At 46.5% G+C, this 20,025-nt stretch overlaps 1 protein-coding gene across 3 annotated transcripts in view; it reads left to right on the top strand.

Moving 5' to 3' along the window:
- SRGAP2 (SLIT-ROBO Rho GTPase activating protein 2) overlaps window positions 1-20,025 on the top strand; it is a 101,818-nt gene that overhangs the window by 36,829 nt on the left and 44,964 nt on the right. For all 3 annotated transcript variants that reach the window (XM_065649279.1, XM_065649280.1, XM_065649281.1), the window contains exon 4: window positions 5,849-6,011. In XM_065649279.1, coding sequence (XP_065505351.1) covers window positions 5,849-6,011 — 163 coding nt within the window. The remainder of the gene's footprint in view (window positions 1-5,848; window positions 6,012-20,025) is intronic.

Below are 20,025 nucleotides of genomic sequence, written 5' to 3' on the forward strand. Positions count from 1 at the left end.
AAGGCAGGATGGTCCAGGCTCATCTGTGCTGTATCAACAAAAGCACTTGGGTCAGTTGCATTACTCTTGTTGTTTTAATTGATAAATATTATCATAGGGTATTTTGACCTGTGGTTCTCTTTGATGGAGCCGAGTCCTGAACATTGTTTTCTCTTTCAAATAACTACATTTGGAAGTGGTTTTTTTTTCCCAAGTGTGAAGCCGTCATTTATTCAGTGACCTCACTGAAGCCAGAGCTAAGGATACATCACCAGCAAAAATGGATGTAAAACCCTAGGGCGGATCTTTGTTTTGGTTTCGATGATATCAGCAACCCAAATACCACACTGCACGGGTTGGGATGATTGTGGCTGCTCTTACAGAACACAAAATTCAAACGGGTTTGAAAAATTCTATGCAGAAACGATTCTACATGTGCTCCAGCCCTTGGTCGAGCGCTGATGGTTCGCAGGGCGGACCTGACAATTGCACAGGTCTGAAAATACCGGATCTCAAGCACTATTTTGGGATGTACCAGGTGTGGAAATGGCCGTTGCAAACCTCTAGGAAACAGATCCCGAATATTTGGGGAGGAGCAGGAAACTTCAGTTTTTGTATTTACCACCAGGACACTTGCTTTAAAAGCCATGGTTTGCAGGAAGGATGGTCGGAGAAGTTTTCTGTTCATGCAAATGATGTGATGTGCCCGTGTTAATTTAAATGTTTCTCTCTTTCTAGTTAAGTCATATTTTCATCCTCATCTGACTCATTCCTTCATCTTGTGTCCCATATGGAAACCAAATATTCCTATTTCTGGTTTGTGGGCGTGGTTTATTTTTAATTTTTATTCTAATGTTGGGGGAGGAGGTTGTTATTTAAGCCATTTTTTTGTTTTGCTCTGGACGGGGTTCCCCTCAGTGCCCACCTAAGTGTCCCCAGCCTTTGTCGCTCTCTCCCGCTTGACTTAAAGCAGATACATCTTGGATTGTTGGCGAGTTCCTTGTATGAATGAGTAATTTAATTAAGAAGAAGGACTCAATCTTCCCTTCTGATCTTTTGAGACTGACTGAAACCTTTGAAGTGGAAGTTGCGCAGGACCCGATCAAGATAACACCCAAGAAACCACAGAGCTTCATACTTTGCGGTTCCTAAAAAATCTGTGCACAACTTCCCCTTCCTGCTCCCCAACAGCCCGGTCGCTGTGATCTGCTGTAATTTAGGTTAACCTAAATAAACTCTCCAGGTTCACTATCATCACACGATCTTTAAACGAGTATAAATAGTGCTTGAAATAAACCTGGATCTTGGCATCTTCTTCCTCTTCCTCCTCTTCTCCTCGTGGGAGGAGTTTGAGTTAAACAGTTGTTGGGAATGTGAAATCACCGACACTTTGGGAAAGTTCATATCCAGATCCAAAAGTTTTTGGGATTTGATTTGATTTCATCAGTTTTACTTCTTAAGGGTGAATAGTGACTCCGCTCGTTCTGCAGAATCCTTGGAAATCGAGCTCACTCTTCATTATACCCAGTGGTCCCTATTGCATATTTTAATTCCCTTTTTCATCCCTTCTCACGTGGTGACACGAAACTGGGAGCGGGCTGTATTTACCAGCCCCTTTGAGAACAGAAACGGTTAATGAAAATAGCAGTTTGCTTCCCTGCCATCTGCTTGTGGTTATGATGGAAAAGGGCCTGTTGTAAACAGTTGTACAACTTCTGCTCCGTGTTGGGAAAACTGTTGCTGTGTTCCACCCCAGAGAATGCTGCGTTTTTAGAGGCGCTTTAACAGTTAAAGTGTGTGTAGTTTTAAAGGCTACTTGGAAGGTTTGAAGCAAGTAGCGGCCTCTTTTCTCTTTCATTTCTGTCTTAAGGCTGGCTTTTATCTCTTTTTTTTTTTTTTTTTGCCAGCGCTAGGAAAATTGTCACTAGCAAGTAACGGAGAGTTTTTTGTCTCACTTCCTCTCAAAACCTTGCTGTGAAAACATTGAACCCGTACAGAAGCGAGACCGTTTGCACAAGGTACCAAGGGGGTTAGCGGAACCAGCGGATGCCAAGAAATTAAAGGAATTTAAACGCAAAAACCCCGCGGTTGCACGAGGTTGGGCGCAGGGTGACGATCCCGCTTGCGGGTTTGGAAGCGCGTGGGGTTATGATGGTGGTTTGTTTTTTTTTTCCGTCTTTCATGTCTAACCACACGGAGTGTGTCAACAACCCATCTGGCGCCATTAGACACCAGCGACTTCGCTCGCCGAGGCTTTTCATGGGCTGGTGGTATTTGTGCTATGCGGCGCCTCCGAATATCTCAGGGGGTTGTGGTGGGGCAGCCCGGACAGCTGGGGATTGCCCAGTGAACTGTTGCATCTCTCCTGGTTCCCGTTTGCTTTAATTTTCTTTGGAAAGCGAGGCCCTCGTGCTGCTTGTCGGTGTCTTGTCCGTAGTCGTAACCCCTGGTCTGCGTCGCTCACGGCTCTTCCAAACCGCCCCAGGTGATGTTGGACTGAGTGGGGACATCCATGGCCAACCACCCTGTTCCCCTGAAAATAAGGCAGGGTCTTATATTAATTTTTCCTCCAAAAGATGCGTTAGGGCTTATTTTCTGGGGATGTCTTATTTTTCCACACAAAACAATCTACATTTATTCTCGAACCAAAAAAAAAACCCAGCACTTATTCAAATATAGTCATGGCATCACATTCCGGAACATCATCGCAACTCTCCAAACCCTGAATTCCATACTGAATTTCTTGTGACTCTATTGCCTTTAGAACCATTGGCTCCAATTTGTCTCGTCCAGCAATGGCGAAATGGGAAAGGGAGCTGGGGGTCCTGGGGACAGCAGGGTGACCATGAGCCAGCACTGGGCCCTTGTGGCCAGGAAGGGCAATGGGACCTGGGGGGGATTAGAAGGGGGTGGTCAGTAGGTCAGAGAGGTTCTCCTGCCCCTCTGCTCTGCCCTGGGGAGGCCGCATCTGGAATATTGTGTCCAGTTCTGGCCCCTCAGCTCCAGCAGGACAGGGAACTGCTGGAGAGAGTCCAGCGCAGCCACGAAGATGCTGCAGGGAGTGGAGCATCTCCCGTGTGAGGAAAGGCTGAGGAGCTGGGGCTCTGGAGCTGGAGAAGAGGAGACTGAGGGCTGACTCATTCATGGGGATCAATATGGAAAGGGGGAGTGTCAGGAGGATGGAGCCAGGCTCTTCTGGGTGACAGCCAGTGATAGGACAAGGGGCAATGGGTGCAAACTGGAACACAGGAGGTGCCACTTGAATATGAGAAGAAACTTGTTCCCGGTGAGGGTGCCAGAGCCTGGCCCAGGCTGCCCAGGGAGGTTGTGGAGTCTCCTTCTCTGCAGACATTCCAACCCGCCTGGACACCTTCTGTGTAACCTCATCTGGGTGTTCCTGCTCCAGCGGCGGGGTTGCACTGGGTGAGCTTTCGAGGTCCCTTCCAACCCCTGACATTCTGGGATTCCGTGATTCCTTACACGAGCCCCTTGTGTTCGTGTCTCCTGCTCGTCGTGCATCGGCAATGCAACTGTCCATTGTCTGTCAGGTCTCTGCTTTTCTTGTCTGTCCTGCTGCATCCTATTGCCAGTTAATTTTACTTTTTTACATGTATAGCTGTCTGGACTCTATTTAAATTGACTTTTTTTTAATGAACTGTATCTAGGGCTTATTTTTGGAGTAGGGCTTCTATTTCAAGCATCCTGAAGAATCCTGAAAAGCTGTGCTAGGGCTTATTTTCAGGGAAACAGGGCGGGTGGTCTTAGGGGAGCAGAGAGCGAAATTTCATTGCGGGATGGAGAACGCAACGGGAGATATTTGGGATCAAACGGCTGAGCGGGTTTGGGACGGCTGTTTGCGCAGGCGAGCGGTACCAGGGCTGAGCAGACGAGGCTGCGAAGGGTTTGGAGGCAGAACTTTGAGCAGCTGGAAGGGGATCAGCCCATGGAGAGTCTCAGCTCTTTGTTCCTGCGTTTCACTCCCAACCTTTTTATGGCAGCTGGTTCATTTTCATTTGCTGTAGCTTGTCCAGCTTCAGAGGGGAAATGCTAAGTCAGTGCACAAAGTACTTTTATATAATTGATGTAAAGGAGCAAACCAACCGACTTTTAACATCTTTTAATACCATCCTTAATAAAGTTCTCTCTACAACCATCCGCGATGCTGTCTCATTGAGTTTACTTCCTACCTGAGCTGCGGTTTGTCTGTTGGTAAATTAAAAAACAAAGCAAACCCCTTAATGGGTCTGTTCCTTTCTCCTGCCGTGGCAGCTTTATCTCCATTTCAGTGGGAATCAGAGCATTTGGCTCCTTATCTGCACATCTGCTCATGGTGGGCTCGACCTGGACATTCACGATTCTGTTATTTGAGTCTCGCAGTTACTAATTAGCTCTCCGGCATATTAACAAAACAAACGCCAATTGCAGGAGATCTGGGGGCAGCTGTTTGATTTATGTCGTTTCATATCTGGCCATTTCAAGCGTGTGCAGTTCTGCGTTTTGATCGTTCCATCTGGTTCGGTGCATGTCAGCGGTATCTGCGATACAGGATGCTGGAGCACGAAGGCAAATACTGTTTCTAAATAAAATCTATGACTCCTCGAGTTTTATTTTCTTGGTTGTTTTACTCAAAACACCAGGAGAACCAAGAGCCCGGAATCATTTTTAAACCCGTTTTAATATGTACACGCACCTACGCGCCCCAAATCTTGACGCAGTCCAGGTCACAAGCTGCAGTCATATCCTGAACTTTTCAGGTTTTTTTAAAGAAAAGAAACAAAACATCAAGATCAGCTGTTCTGCAACTATTCATTTTTATCTAAAATTATCCATACAGCACTAGAAATCCAACCGTTGATGTCAGGAGAAGGATAAGGAACGTCTGCCAGGGCTTAATTCTTCACATTTTCACGATGTCAGGTGTTTCTGGCAGCAGGGCTCGCTGTCCTTTTAAGTGCAGAATATTCCCTTTTAAAATGGAAATTAAACAACATTTCTTGTAATGGGAAAGAAACCTGATACAATTGCATGCAATAATCAAGATGAACTTAGGCTTTCCACCAGAGATCTGACTTACTCTTTTCTAAATAAACGTTATCGTACTGTAAATGAATGACAAACAGATCTAGAGAGAAGTCAATGATCTAGTTAGGGCTGCACCTCGATGTGCCGGTTCCAAACGCTGGGAGGACCGTGTAAAATCGCTGCTGACACCCTCGCTTTCATCTGCACCTTAAGAAATGAGTTATTTTCCTTTCAGTGGACGAAATGCCGATCCAAATAAAGCGAGGTTCCTGTATCCCCCCTTTTGCATTGTGTATTTGCAGGGTGCAGAGCGAACCAGCCGTGACGAGGTGAAGAAAGTTCAAAGATGAGAAAATAAAACTTGTATGGATGTTGCTTTCTCTTTTGCTCAGGACAAGTAGAGGTCCTTGCACATAATTCGTTTTTGTGCATGAAACATTTTGTTTTCTTTGCAGATGCAGTTTAGTGAACTGGATGCTTTAAATCTTTTTCTGGTGGCCAAGTCACAAATGCCAGGGAAACCTGTTGTCAGACCCCAGAGCCATCGCTCTCCCTTGGGCGCTGTGATTTATGCACAAAATCTTGGATTTGAAAGAACAAAATCAGAGCATTTTGTGTACTGTAGCTTGCATTTGCCTGACCTGAATGTAGTCACGTAATTGAGGGTTTATTTTCTGTATGTGCAACAGCCATTTTCGAGCCTTCCTCTGCCCTCCTCTCCCTCAGCAAATCCATACGCCCTGTAGTTTCGAGCATTTGTAGCTGTAGAACATCACGAACAGAATCATGTTGTCCACTTCAGGTCAAACCCCGTCCAATTCTCGTCTCTGTTTTGTGTCCTTGGCAGGAAGGATCAGAACGTGCTCTCGCCCGTCAACTGCTGGAACCTCCTGCTCAACCAGGTGAAGCGGGAGAGCAGGGACCACACCACCCTGAGCGACATCTATCTCAACAACATCATCCCGCGCTTCGTCCAGGTCAGCGAAGACTCAGGCCGCCTGTTCAAGAAGGTAACTGACTGCTGCGACACACGGATTTTTGTCCGTCCCTTTGGAAATAACAAAGTTTTCACTGTTATTTCTGGGGCATCAATTTTCTGTTGACTGTGGGGCGTTTTTTTTGTCATTGTGGGTAACTGTGCTTGACTTATCTGTGATTCTGTACCTTTCATTTCTTTAGTAATTTTCTTCTTCTAGTATTTTAAGATTTTTCCCCAAAGCGGTCAGTTGAGATTCTTTGGTCTTAAATTCAGGCCATGCTTTTTTCCTCTTAACCTGCTCATGGTTTTGTATGTGTTTTGAAACTTTTATTAAATAAGGAGAAATCCTCCAGGTTTTCAACTCTGAATATAATCAAGAATGACTCTGACAAATTGATAACTGTTACAGGGCAGAAACTACTGTTAAAAGAAGAATTAGGGAGAATTCGAACCATGCTAGATAATAAAAGGATGTATTGTCCTCTGGAAAAAGGAGAAAATGCAGCTGAGGTCACTTTTGGGAGCTTTGTCCCCTTTCTCTCCCCTCATTTCCACCTGGGAAAAGAGGTGGGACAGTGTGGGAAGGTATTTTTCTATTAAGAAGCTGTTCTTCCAGTTGAAGAAACACGATATGGAAGCTTTGAAACTCCTATTAAATGGTAACGCCTTGTCTCTTCAGAGACGTGTCAATCGCTGTAACGTCTGCTGATTAACACATTAAAAACGCCGCAGTTCTGACTGGGAGAGCGATTTCTCTTCCCTCACTCCCCAGCCCCTTACAGCGTTTTGTGATCTTTGGAGAGTTATTTCTACTGTCGCAAGGCCTAGAGAAGGGGATTGCGGAAGGACTCGAGCTTTCTAAAGAATATTTTTGTGGAGACTCATCCTAAATCACACTGAACCCGAGAGAGAAATGGAAGAGGAACATTGTTGATAAAAAACCTCATAACGTACTTTCATGTCTCTTTTTTTATTAACAATATTGTTATAGTAACAACAATATTGTTACATTAACCCGAACCATTCTGTGATTAAAAAGAGTCACGAGTAGAGTGTGACTTAAAAATTAAAAGCTGTTTAGGTTCAGTTGGCAGTAATTAGAGGCCTGGTTGGCTTTTCACTCTGGTCTTGACAGTGTTTTGAAATACCTTGAGGAAAGAGCATTCAGATATTTCTTAGCATCTCTATACTGCTTTAATTGATACAGAGAGCCTATAAAACACGACCTGTTCAGGCTGAAATGTGCCGTGCTCAGTATCGTGTGCGGTATTTCATGTCAAGATGCACTGGAAGGGGCCGCGGCTCGTGCGGTACCTGCAGAACAGGCCGCGTTTGCTCGTTTCCAGCAGCTGATCTCTATAGGAAAATGAAAATAAGTGCGAGTACACCGTTGTGTTCCTTGAACTCTGTGTATTTCTGGGGTTTTTAATGGGTGGCGATGGAGTATGAAAAATGTATTACATTCTGTTTCTCTTTTACTTCTTTTTTTTGATGCGTTGCCCAAGCAGAGGAGGAACCTCCTCATCTTCAAGTAACGTCACATTAAGGCCTTTTTGACCTTTTAAAACTTTCTGGTAATTACATTATGGTTGATTAGATACTTACACAGGATTATTGAATGGCAGTTACTCTTCAATTCCTCTAATCCTTCCAAAGGATAAGTAATCTCCCTACTGAATTTCAACCAGGGCTGTACTTGAGGAAGGTGGCTGAGAAAATGCCTCGGCAAAGAAGTCCATGGAAATGGATATTATCCCAGTTTGGCTGGAAACCAGCATCGTAACTTTCAGCACGGTTTGGCCCTGTTTTATTTTATTTTGGGCAGCAGAACTTGAATAAAAACAAACAACTAACCAACAACAAAATACGTTTTTTTCTCACAGACCAAATGCAAACTCCATATTAATTTGTGTAAACAAAAGGCACTTGTTAGTAAATCCCAACTACTTGTTGTCTGTTTGCCAGGCATACCAGACTGGCTAAATGCCAAACCAGGTATCAGATCACTATTCCACTTGGGCCGGGTGCTTAAAAACAGAAATTGCATCCTGTCTTCTCTGGAGCATCACACAGCTGAATAAGATAGCAGCTGCTAAACAGAGAAATTTGGCTGAACTCACGTCTGTGGCTACTTGTGCTTTTTCACTAGAATCTCTTTTCTTCCTGAGCTTCTGTTTGTGTCTGGTTGCAACTGCTCTGGTAACTTAGACTTAGGAGCTACTCACTGGGTTGGAAATAACGCTGTGAAACACGGGGCCGATAGCGATACAGGGCTCCTCATTTGCTGAGGGCAGTTGAAATAAAACCCTGAGGCCTGAGATCCTTTTCTTGAGCTGTTTATAATTTAGGGCTTTCTCGAATGGGTGCTTTGCGTCCCGCCGGGATGGAGCAGGTGAGCCAGGGAGGACCAAACAGGCTCAAAAGGCCGCGCTTAAAATCCCTCTTGTTGCTCAGCTCTTGAGTCGCTGCGTCTCGCGCAGGCTGAAGTGGGGAGGTTTTTGAAACAAGCTGTAATCCGGCCTGGCCGGGCGTGATAAGGTCTGTGCGGGGAAGGGAACGGCCTCAAGGATGCGGGGGAGCTCAAGTGGGACGAACTGGGGGTCTCTCCATCTAGAGAGCATCAGGAGTGGTGGCAACGTGGGCTTTGTCTCCTCCAGCCACCGCGGTGGAGGATCCCTGGGATGGGACAGATTCTCGTGTGTGTACTGCGATTAAGTTACAAAAGACGTACCCATCGTTAACCAGTTGACATGAGATAAATACTTTCTGACCACCTGCAAAACAAGGGGATATTTTTCAAGTTTTAGATCCTTCTGCATGACAAGAGGGAGACAGAAGACTAAATAATACATCGTTTAGAAGCAGAGTGCTTAGCTTATATTTAACTAATAATTAATAGATGTATTGTAAGTAAGAAACTAAACAATAACAACTAACATCGTCAATCATTTCTTAGTATAGATGTATTGTATGTCAACATTTTCATATGTAATAATTATGTGAATATAAGCAACGCAAGAGCATCCAGTCGTTGGAGCACTTATGGAGGATGATCCCCAGAGCTCCCCAGCGCTGATAAAATAAAGAATGCCGCTCAACAGTGTAATTGACTCTGCTGTTCAGTTTGTTTCTCCGTTTCAGGCCCCTCAGAGTGGTTTGTACCAAGGGCACAGCAGCGCTGGTGGTCGGAATGGGACGGGTCTGTCCTGAAATCAGTGAAATTCTGAGATTCCAGCGGCAGCGCCTGCGTTGCACTTGGGTTTTCAGAGCGTTTCTGTTTGCGGTGCCACGGGAAGCCTGCGGGGGCTGTGGCTTTGCCTCCTGCAGTTTTTCCGTCCGTGTCCCTCTCATGTTACAATGTGGAGGGTCTCGTTTGAGTGTTAGATGGAAGCTCGCCAGCCACTTCAAAGGTATCTTTGCTGATAAGAGAAGCTGTGTTTGCTGCCAAAGCCAGTGCTGAAGTGGTGCTGGATGTACATGGTGTGTCCGCCCCGTTTCTTCCTCTTCTCGGATTGATTTACTTCCTCCCTGCAAAACCTTTCCCCGTCTGAGCATTGAGCTGTTTGCACAAACGTGGTTTTACACCTTGTTGCTGTAGTTATTCCTTGAACGCCACACTCTTTCCATGCACTTTGTTTTGGTTTCTCCCAAGGAAACATTTTACATTTCAGTAAAGGATGACGTTAATAAGGGGCTTGCTACTATAATGGTCTTGCAGTTGAATCCCGCTGGCATCGGTGGGATCTGGCGTTCGGCCGCATCGGCCCCAGGGGCGGTGTCAGGACAATTCTGCGCTGCTGCGAAAGAACAGGAAGATCAATGGTAAAATAAATAACCGCTCTCCCAAGCTAATAAAGCTGTGGGGGAAGTGGTGGAATTGTCCTAATAACAAACTGTCCGTACCTTGTGAAGGAGGTAGTATTTTGTTATTTGCCCGACGGTTAATGATTGAGCCCTGGGTTTTGTGCGAGGTCGCAGTTTGAAGCCCGTGTGCCCGCCGGGCTGTCCTGGTCACCGCTCCTCATCCCTCCTTCTGTTCTCGTGGAGAACACTCCTTTAATTCCTACCTGCTGCTCCTCCTTTGGCCTGGCCCTTTTTTGGATATATTTCAATACATGTATTCAAAATATTCTTCCATTTGAGCTGATTCCCCTTTTGATTTCCCCTTTTCACTCTACGCCCCGTCATCCTCTCATGTTAATACGGCCCTTGATTTCTCTGCATGATCCAACCTTTCTGGTTCTGATACGGGTATCAGGTTTTCTTGCCTATGGACGTATCTTTTTAGTGGTATCCCTTGGTATTAAACACACGTGTAGCCTTTTGAGAAGCAGCCTCTTTACTTTGGTATCTTTAATCACTCTTTCTCTGTTGTCTCTTTGAGATTTTCCTAGAAGCAGACCAATAGCTCTTCTTCAAATTGAATAGAAAACAAAAATTTTTAAAAGAATGGACTGTGGAGGCCTCGGTCACTTTGGGCAGCTTCTGAACAGACTGATTTTTTTTCAAGCATTGCTTTGCACTATTGTATCAAGTTCAGTTATTTATGGGGAGAAAACGCTGTAAGGAATGAAGAAAATATAATGGAGGATTTGAAATTTGCTTCCTGTTTAATACCTTTGATCACAGAAAAAAAACCCCAACAGTTTATCTACTAGTACACTGCACAGTGTTTGATGTGAAATGAAAAATCCACAATGAGTTGGTTAAAAGCCTCGCAGTAATCAAGCAGGAAGAATTATTAATTCTCTTAAGGGGTCAGTGCTGACGATGACCTACTTTACAGCCGCCGTGCGTCTCAGCGCCGCATTGGCACCAGAATACGAAAAATCTTAAAAAAATCGTAAAAAGCGCATGGAAAAGCCACGCGGGTGGAAGAAATGCATTGGCCAAAATGCTGGACGTTTGTAAAAATACTTCTCCGTAACAATGTGAACACGTAAATATACAAACGCCGTGACCGAAATTGTCAGGAGGTGCAGAGTTGGTGGGTACGCGCTCAATCCCAACCCGCTGCGTCGTCCTCTGCCTCGGGTGCCGTAGGAAATAGTGATGTTGGGCTCTTACTGTTTGCCCAAAAGTTAAAGGGCACAGAGGCCCATTGTGAAATGACGCTTTCTGATTTCTTGCTGGGGAAATGAGATCTCCTGGTTTTCCTACCTGCTGATTTGTAGAACGCGTGGAAAGGGGGAAGGGAGAGGGAGTGAAATAATTCCTGTGCTGCTCTTCATCTGATTTAGCAGCACAGAAATCAGCTGCTGGGGCAGAGATTTGATCCCCTCCACCTGTAATTGGAGCGGAGAGTTTCTGTTACGCTGCTGACGCTTTGTACCCGCTGGGATATAATGATGTGATCCGAGCCTATTGCCCAGGGTGACGTACCGAAAACCGAAGGCTACAGCTGGAGTAATTTTACTACACTTTACAGGCTAAAAATGTCACTTCTGCGTGTGGATTGGGCAAGGAATACGCTGCATTTGGCCTTTTCAAATGCGGGAAAATAGTGCGTTGTTATCGTGTTTTATTTCTAATGTCCCGTGTGCTTTTGTTGTATTTCCCTACCCCAGGGTGCTCATCTTTATTTTGCCGCAGTGTGAACTCAGGTCAGGCAGGACCGAGGGGACAGAACTTTACACTCCAGGTCTTTCGTCCCACTCTGATCCCTCCGCTCGGCTCTTCCTTGAGATAAATCCCAAGCGGCTTGGAAGAGGGTGTTGGGGGAAATCAGGAGCACAAAGCTGCCGTGCAGAGCATTAAAACTGTGAGCGGAATTACAGGATGCTGCTTCCAATATTTTACGGGACTTCACCTCTCGCTCGCAGGTCTTACAGGTTCTGAAACCCGTTCTGCATGTGGCTCGTTCAACGAGGGTGAGCGTAGCCGGGTTCCCAACGGGAACCAGTGCCCTCGGCCAGAAAATTGCTTGGTTTGTTGGGATCGAGTGCCTGAAGCCCGAGATTCAATGGCATCAGCACAGAATTCTGAAAAAAAGAAGGAAGGAAAGGAAGAGGGAAGGAAAGAAGGAAGGAAGGAAAGAAGGAAGGAAGGAAAGAAGGAAGGAAGGAAGGAAAGAAGGAAGGAAGGAAGGAAAGAAGGAAGGAAGGAAAGAAGGAAGGAAGGAAAGAAGGAAGGAAGGAAGGAAAGAAGGAAGGAAGGAAAGAAAGAAGGAAGCAAAGAAAAGGATAAGCAGGGGGTGGGTGGTGTTTGGAAGCAGCTCTTTCAGGCCGGAGCACGTGTGCCGTGGTTCAGAGCACAGAACTCGGCTGTAATAAGGAAAATTCCTTATTACTGACATAGTGGTGAAACAAATGACTAGTGAAATGGTGGATAAAACTAGATAATACAACTGTAATTTAAATATGACTGACCAAGGCATAATGGATCATTAAACTGGAAAATGATGATCTATTACCCAAAATATGTGTGTGTATTGTATGACATAGATTTTGGTTTTGTAGCTTTTCTTTAAATTCTGGAGAGTTTGAAGCTTTCAAAGAAGTCTTTGCAGAATTCCTCTTTTGTAGGGCCATGTGATAATAATTTTATCCATAAAAGTTGTGGGAGAAACCTGCATAAAACTTGCACAGGCTTCAGGTGGGTTATGGGCTTCATTGCAAAATAAAGGTACATTCCTAACAAATGCATTGGACTGATGGTGATGATGGAGTATTTCTACACGATGAAGCTGATAAATCCTATTTGCTGCTACATGCAAATGCATTAAAGGCAGGCTTGTTAAAAAAGGGGGAAAACGTCCATTATTGAGAATCTACCTGCAGAGAATTCTAAACTTTAATTAGCAAATTCTATTTAAGTGCTGCATGTATGATCTTGGAAAATTGTACCTGGCAAGCTTTCTCTTTAACAAAATTCCTAAGTAGATGCTAACTAATGCATCGCAAATACCCTGTATTGTAACTTTGGTTTAGACAGGAATAATAAGAAGCTTTTGCACTTCTGCAAATTTCCTGCCTGGTCTCAGCAAGAACTCAACCCACTGTTGATTCAAAAAAACATTAGAACATTTATTGTTTGCCTTCCACCTATGTATATTTAATTATTCCTTTTTAAAAGATGTAGAGAAATGTTCTTTTTAGAGAGCGGTTTTCAGAATCTGCAGATTTGGGTTCCAGTTCCAGCCCTGACATAATTTCAGGCAGCGTATTAGATAAAATCTCTTATCTGGGTGTGTTGCACATTCACCCAGCGATGGTTTCTGAGCGTGGTTTATACCGAAATCACCTCCTGAACTTCATGCTCTGTTTGTTTTGAAGCCGTCCCACCTTTCCATCAGATTTGGAACCGTGTTACCGCGGCTCGAGATCCGGGGCATTAAATGTTGACAGCATTCCCTTGCTCTCCTATTTATTATCCCCCCCACTCCTAAATATTTTGCAGCTGAAGTCGTTAATGTCCGGTGGAATGCGGAACAGCCAAGTGAGCGCTGCCGTCGATCCCGAAAACATCTTGATTAAATTAGCAGGGGGAGGAGGGCGGAACAAAGAGCCCGTTGAGGAGCTGGCACAGCGCGCGGGGAATTGATGTCCCAGCGACCTACAGCTCTGCATTTACACCCGGTTGTAACAAAGGAGCATGTGTGCGTGTGTCTCTGCATGTGCCTGCACACGTAGGGCAGCTTCTTTTCGGGTTTTGGGCTGAAGAAAAGGCTGGAGAAAGGCAGCTTGAGAGATTTTGTTGCATAAGCCCCTTCCTTAGGCTTTTTAAGGGATGGATAGATAGATTCTAGTTGCAGGTGCAGTGTCACGGTTTTTCTTATATTTCCCAGTACAGTTTCTCTATCCCTGTACAGATTCTCTTTCCTCGTACGTTCTCTTTCCCTGTATGGGCCACCAATAAAATCTGTCAAGGTTTAATGCAAGGCGACAATAAACTGTGGCAGATGCTCCCTGTTACCCCCTCACTCATCCCCCTTTTAGATAGGAAAGATGATAAGGAGGAAGGAAGAGAGGCTGAGACTTGCAGGGTTAGAAAAAGTTTTAAAGGCTTTACTAATGCTACTAATAAATAGAGAATATATACCAAATCACAGAATCACAGACTGTCAGGGGTTGGAAGGGACCTCGAAAGCTCACCCAGTGCAACCCCCCCGCCGGAGCAGGAACACCCAGCTGAGGTTACACAGAAGGTGTCCAGGCGGGTTGGAATGTCTGCAGAGAAGGAGACTCCACAACCTCCCTGGGCAGCCTGGGCCAGGCTCTGGCACCCTCACCATGAAGAAGTTTCTTCTCATATTCAAGTGGCACCTCCTGTGTTCCAGTTTGCACCCATTGCCCCTTGTCCTATCACTGGCTGTCACCCAGAAGAGCCTGGCTCCATCCTCCTGACACTCCCCCTTTCCATATTGATCCCCATGAATGAGTCAGCCCTCAGTCTCCTCTTCTCCAGCTCCAGAGCCCCAGCTCCTCAGCCTTTCCGCACACAGGAGATGCTCCACTCCCTGCAGCATCTTCGTGGCTGCGCTGGACTCTCTCCAGCAGTTCCCTGTCCTGCTGGAGCTGAGGGGCCAGAACTGGACACAATATTCCAGATGCGGCCTCACCAGGGCAGAGCAGAGGGGCAGGAGAACCTCTCTGACCTACTGACCACCCCCTTCTAATCCCCCCCAGGTCCCATTGGCCTTCCTGGCCACAAGGGCCCAGTGCTGGCTCATGGTCACCCTGCTGTCCCCAGGACCCCCAGCTCCCTTTCCCCTACACTGCTCTCCAACAGGCCGTTCCCCAACTTACACTGGAACCTGGGGTTGTTCCTGCCCAGATGCAAGACTCTACACTTTCCCTCGTTATATTTCATTAAATTTCTCCCCGCCCAGCTCTCCGGCCTGCCCAGGTCTCTGGATGGCAGCGCAGCCTTCCAGTGGCAGCCACTCCTCCCAGCCTGGTGTCAGCAGCAAACCTGCTGACAGTCACTCTATTCCCTCATCCAAGTCATTGATGAATATATTGAATAGTACTGGTCCCAGTACCGACCCCTGAGGCACTCCGCTAGACACAGGCCTCCAACCGGACTCTATCCCATTGACCACGACTCTCTGGCTTCTTTCCTTCAGCCAGTTCACAGCCCACCTCACTACCCGATCGTCCAGTCCACACTTCCTCAGTTTAGCAGCAAGGATGCTGTGGGAGACGGTGTCAAATATATAAACCCCAGTCTTGAATGTCCCAGGTAGCAGTGTTTAACCCCTCCCGTGGTGGGCAGAGCTGACGTGGCTCCAGCAGCTGCAGGGCAGGCACTGGAATTCATGGGCAGGACGTCACAGCAAAGCAGAAACTGCACTGAGGGACGCAGGGCCGGGATCGAGGCCTCGGGTCGCAGGGACGGCAGGCAGGGTCCTCTCCAATGCCCGCCACGGTCGAAGAGAGCGAGATCCTCGGGATCTCTCTCTTTTATAGGGTGTATGACGCATACGGGATGGAATACTCAGTTGGTCAGTTTTAGTCACCTGTTCCGTCCACCCCTCCTTGCAAACGTGCCCCTCTCAATGGTGGGATGTGTGGAATCTTATTAGTCGTCTTGGCTGCCATAGCAATAAATCTAAACGTGAGGCTGCTTCTGCATTCCGTTGGTCGCCCTGATCTGCTTTGGGGCACAGTGTCTGGCAAACATACAGCTAAATTCAGAAAAGAACTTAGCTGAAAGGAAAAGTCACTAAAAGAGTGCTGGTCTTGTTTTTAACAAAACCAGGACATGCAGCCAGGAATAGATAATAATGAAGTTTGTCGGATTTTTTTCTTATTGCTTTTTCCTGGGAGGTTGTTTACAAAATTCATCCTCCGAAACTCTCTCTGCCTTGGAAAAACATAGTATAGAACTTGATGTTGAAATAGAAATTGATACCTGGAGATGTTTGCAACTGCAGGGGCTATATTATTGTTTTTCCTTGGCATGTATTTTGTAATTCCACGCCACATTCTATTCTAACGTGACCTTCAAATCTCCTGTGCCTCTATGGCAGTGGCGAAGATCAGTAGCCTTTAATCTGGATCCGCTCTGAACCCCGGGGGACCTCGGAAAACTTCCTTGTGCCTCAGGTTCACACCACCCTCTATGGCACTGGAGCAACAACTTTTTTGCTGATGTCTAAGGCATTTTCTTTTGCCTTTCCCAAGCTAACCGTTCACCTTCCTCCCATGTATTTTCATTTACCAAGCTCAGCTAGCTCACATTTTTTCTCCTAAGCCTTGTTTTGGGTGGAATCGGCACTGAGAGCAGCATTAAATTAAGAGTGCTCGTTGCATAGCTCTTGTTTTCATGACACCTGTGATCTCTCTTACCTTCATCTCAATGTAAGGGTTGTTTTTTTTCCAGTCCAGCAATCTGGCAGTTTCTTTCTTGAGAGCTCATTTGGAAGCACAAAGAGTTTCACGTCTTGACAATTTGGCACTTGCGCTTCTTCTTTTCTTCTTCAACCCGAATCTGCATTAAAATATTCATTTTAATCTATTGCGCATAATTGATGTTTCAGCAGTTTGTACAGTGAATGAGCGATTTTTTAATGCAAGAAATAAGCAGATGGGCTGAAAAGAGCCGGGCGAAAGGGACTGATCGCCCTGGTCCAGGCAGTTTAAGCCACACAGCGACGCGTGTGCTGGAACGTGAAAAGTTCTGCGTGAAAAGTTCAGCGCTCGGGGCGGTTAAACCAGACCCAGTCCCTTTCATTAATCATCTCCCACGTCGAGAAAAAGGCGCTTGTAAAACCTTTGTGACCTGTATCATTGCAGCGATAAGCAGCAGCTTCAGCTTTTGATTTTTTACTTCCAGAGATGGAAAAACTGTAGGTGTTGGTTCTGCAAATTCTCTTAGAGACTGGGAATCACCAACCTCGGATGCTCCTGCTCGTGGGTCCCGTTGCCGGGCTGGTCTGGATGGTCACAACATCCATAAAGAGTCTAATAAAACGTCTCTGCTCTCAGAAACACGGGAAACTCTCCGTGCTGCTGAGCTGGACAGTATTCAAAAAAGAGAATAATTTAAAATTAAATTATATGATCTTTGTCTTTTTGCTTTCTCTCAGTGTTTTTTTTTTTTCTTTCCTAGTGGCTTAATGTTATCTCGACTTCTTAGGCAGAAATGCTGGCTTAAGTGTGGGTCTGTCTGAATTACCTCTTATCTTTTTCCTTTCCTGAACTTTGTAGACATAAATAATCTTGAACCTATCAAATTTGCTTAATCCAGTAGGTATTATATGCTTCCAACACACAGAACACAAAGGTTCAATCAGGCAAACACTGCCTTAGTAGGTAAGGAATGAGTCCAACCTATACATTGAATAAAGTTGTTCTTGTTGCATGGAGGTACATTTGCACTCTTCCGTTTTTTCACCTTCAAGAGCACATTGTGTGACACTGATATTCGTATAATATGTGGTAATCTCAGGTGCCTGCTCCAAGGCAGGGGCGATAACCAGCTCCCTGTCACAACGGATATGGATTTTCCTGGAATTTCGAAGAGATGATCGGGCGTGATAATGTGGCTGCAGAACAGGGTTGAAGCAGCAAGTTAAAATCATTTCAGCAGCCGTTGGAGTGAGCGGGGTGACAGTTCAGACATCACTTCTTGGAGCCGTCAGCAGCACAGAGAGGAAACATCTGTTTGTGTCTGACTGGATCGGCTTTAATCTTTAATAACTGTAGGCTCGGAGATGTAAATTGTATTACAAATATAGAGATTTTCCTTGGTCAGTGATGCTCCTGCCGTAGGAAAAGGGGATTCGTTCAGGTTTGTGCTGCGGGAGCTGGTGACGGCTGCACCTTCACTTTGCGCCTTTTGGTGTGTCTGGATTCACAGAATCCCGGAATGTCAGGGGTTGGAAGGGACCTCGAAAGCTCATCCAGTCCGATCCCCCCGCCGGAGCAGGAACACCCAGCTGAGGTTACACAGAAGGTGTCCAGGCGGGTTGGAATGTCTGCAGAGAAGGAGACTCCACAGCCTCCCTGGGCAGCCTGGGCCAGGCTCTGGCACCCTCACCGGGAACAAGTTTCTTCTCATATTCAAGTGGAACCTCCTGTGTTCCAGTTTGCACCCATTGCCCCTTGTCCTGTCACTGGTTGTCACCCAGAATCACAGAATCACAGAATCACAGAATGTTAGGGATTGGAAGGGACCTCAAAAGATCATCTAGTCCAATCCCCCTGCCAGAGCAGGAAAACTTAGGTGAGGTTACACAGGAAGGCGTCCAGGCGGGTTTTGAATGTCTCCAGAGAAGGAGAATCCACAACCCCCCTGGGCAGCCTGTTCCAGTGTTCTGTCACCCTCACTGAGAAGAAGTTTCTTCTCACATTTAAGTGGAACCTCTTGTGTTCCAGCTTGGACCCATTACCCCTTGTCTTACTGTTGGTTGTCACCGAGAAGAGCCTAGCTCCATCCTCGTGACACCCACCCTTTATATATTTATAAACATTAATGAGGTCACCCCTCAGTCTCCTCTTCTCCAAGCTAAAGAGACCCAGCTCCCTCAGCCTTTCCTCACACGGGAGATGCTCCACTCCCTTAATCATCTTTGTGGCCCTGCGCTGGACTCTCTCCAGCAGTTCTCTGTCCTTCTTGAACTGAGGGGCCCAGAACTGGACACAATATTCCAGATGAGGTCTCACCAGGGCAGAGTAGAGGGGAAGGAGAACCTCTCTGGACCTACTAACCACCCCCCTTCTAATACACCCCAGGATGCCATTGGCCTTCTTGGCCACAAGGGCACAGTGCTGGCTCATGGTCATCCTGCTGTCCACCAGGACCCCCAGGTCTCTTTCCCCTACACTGCTCTCTAATAGGTCATTCCCCAACCTGTACTGGAACCTGGGGTTGTTCCTGCCCAGATGCAAGACTCTACATTTCCCCTTGTTATATTTCATTAAATTTTTCCCCGCCCAACTCTCTAGCCTGTCCAGGTCTCGCTGGATGGCAGCACAGCCCTCTGGCGTGTCAGCCACTCCTCCCAGCTTGGTGTCATCAGCAAACTTGCTGATAGTACACTCAATTCCCTCATCCAAGTCATTGATGAATATATTGAACAGTATTGGTCCCAGAACTGACCCTTGAGGCACTCCACTAGATACAGGCCTCCAACCAGACTCCGCCCCATTGATCACAACTCTCTGGCTTCTCTCCTTCAGCCAGTTTGCAGTCCACCTCACTACCCGATCATCCAGTCCACTCTTCCTCAGTTTTGCCGTGAGGATGCTGTGGGAGACGGTGTCAAATGCTTTGCTGAAGTCAAGGTAGACCACATCCACTGCTCTGCCATCGTCAATCCACCTTGTTACGTCTTCATAAAAGGCTATGAGGTTGGTCAAACACGACTTCCCCTTGGTGAAGCCATGTTGACTGTCCCTGATGACCCTCTTATCCTTGATATGTCTTAAGATGGCACCAAGGATAAGGTGTTCCATCACTTTCCCAGGGATGGAGGTGAGGCTGACCGGTCTATAGTTGCCCGGGTCCTCCTTCTTGCCCTTCTTGAAGACCGGAGTGATATTTGCTTTCCTCCAGTCCTCAGGCACCTCTCCCGTTTCCCAAGACTTGGCAAAGATGATGGAGAGCGGTCCAGCAATGACTTCAGCCAGCTCCCTCAGCACCCTCGGGTGCATCCCATCTGGACCCATGGATTTATGGATGTCCAGATTGCTTAATTGCTCCCTAACCCAGTCCTCATCAACTGAGGCAGACTCCTCCATCGCCCTGCCTTCCTCTGGGGCCTCAGGGGTACGGGGCTCCTCAGGACAGCCTCCGGCAGAGTAGACAGAGACAAAGAAGGCATTCAGTAATTCTGCCTTCTCTGTATCTTCTGTCACCAGGGCACCCACCCCGTTCATCAGTGGGCCTACATTGCCTCTGGTGTTAGTTTTATCTGCCATATATTTGAAGAAGCTCTTCCTGTTGTCCTTGACCCCTCTCGCCAGGTTTAACTCTAAGGAGGCCTTAGCTTTCCTAGTTGCCTCCCTACATCCTCTAACAACAGCCAGAAGAGCCTGGCTGCATCCTCCTGACACTCCCCCTTTCCATATTGATCCCCATGAATGAGTCACCCCTCA

Source organism: Caloenas nicobarica, chromosome 21 (assembly GCF_036013445.1).
Source record: "Caloenas nicobarica isolate bCalNic1 chromosome 21, bCalNic1.hap1, whole genome shotgun sequence".
NCBI lineage: Eukaryota > Metazoa > Chordata > Aves > Columbiformes > Columbidae > Caloenas > Caloenas nicobarica.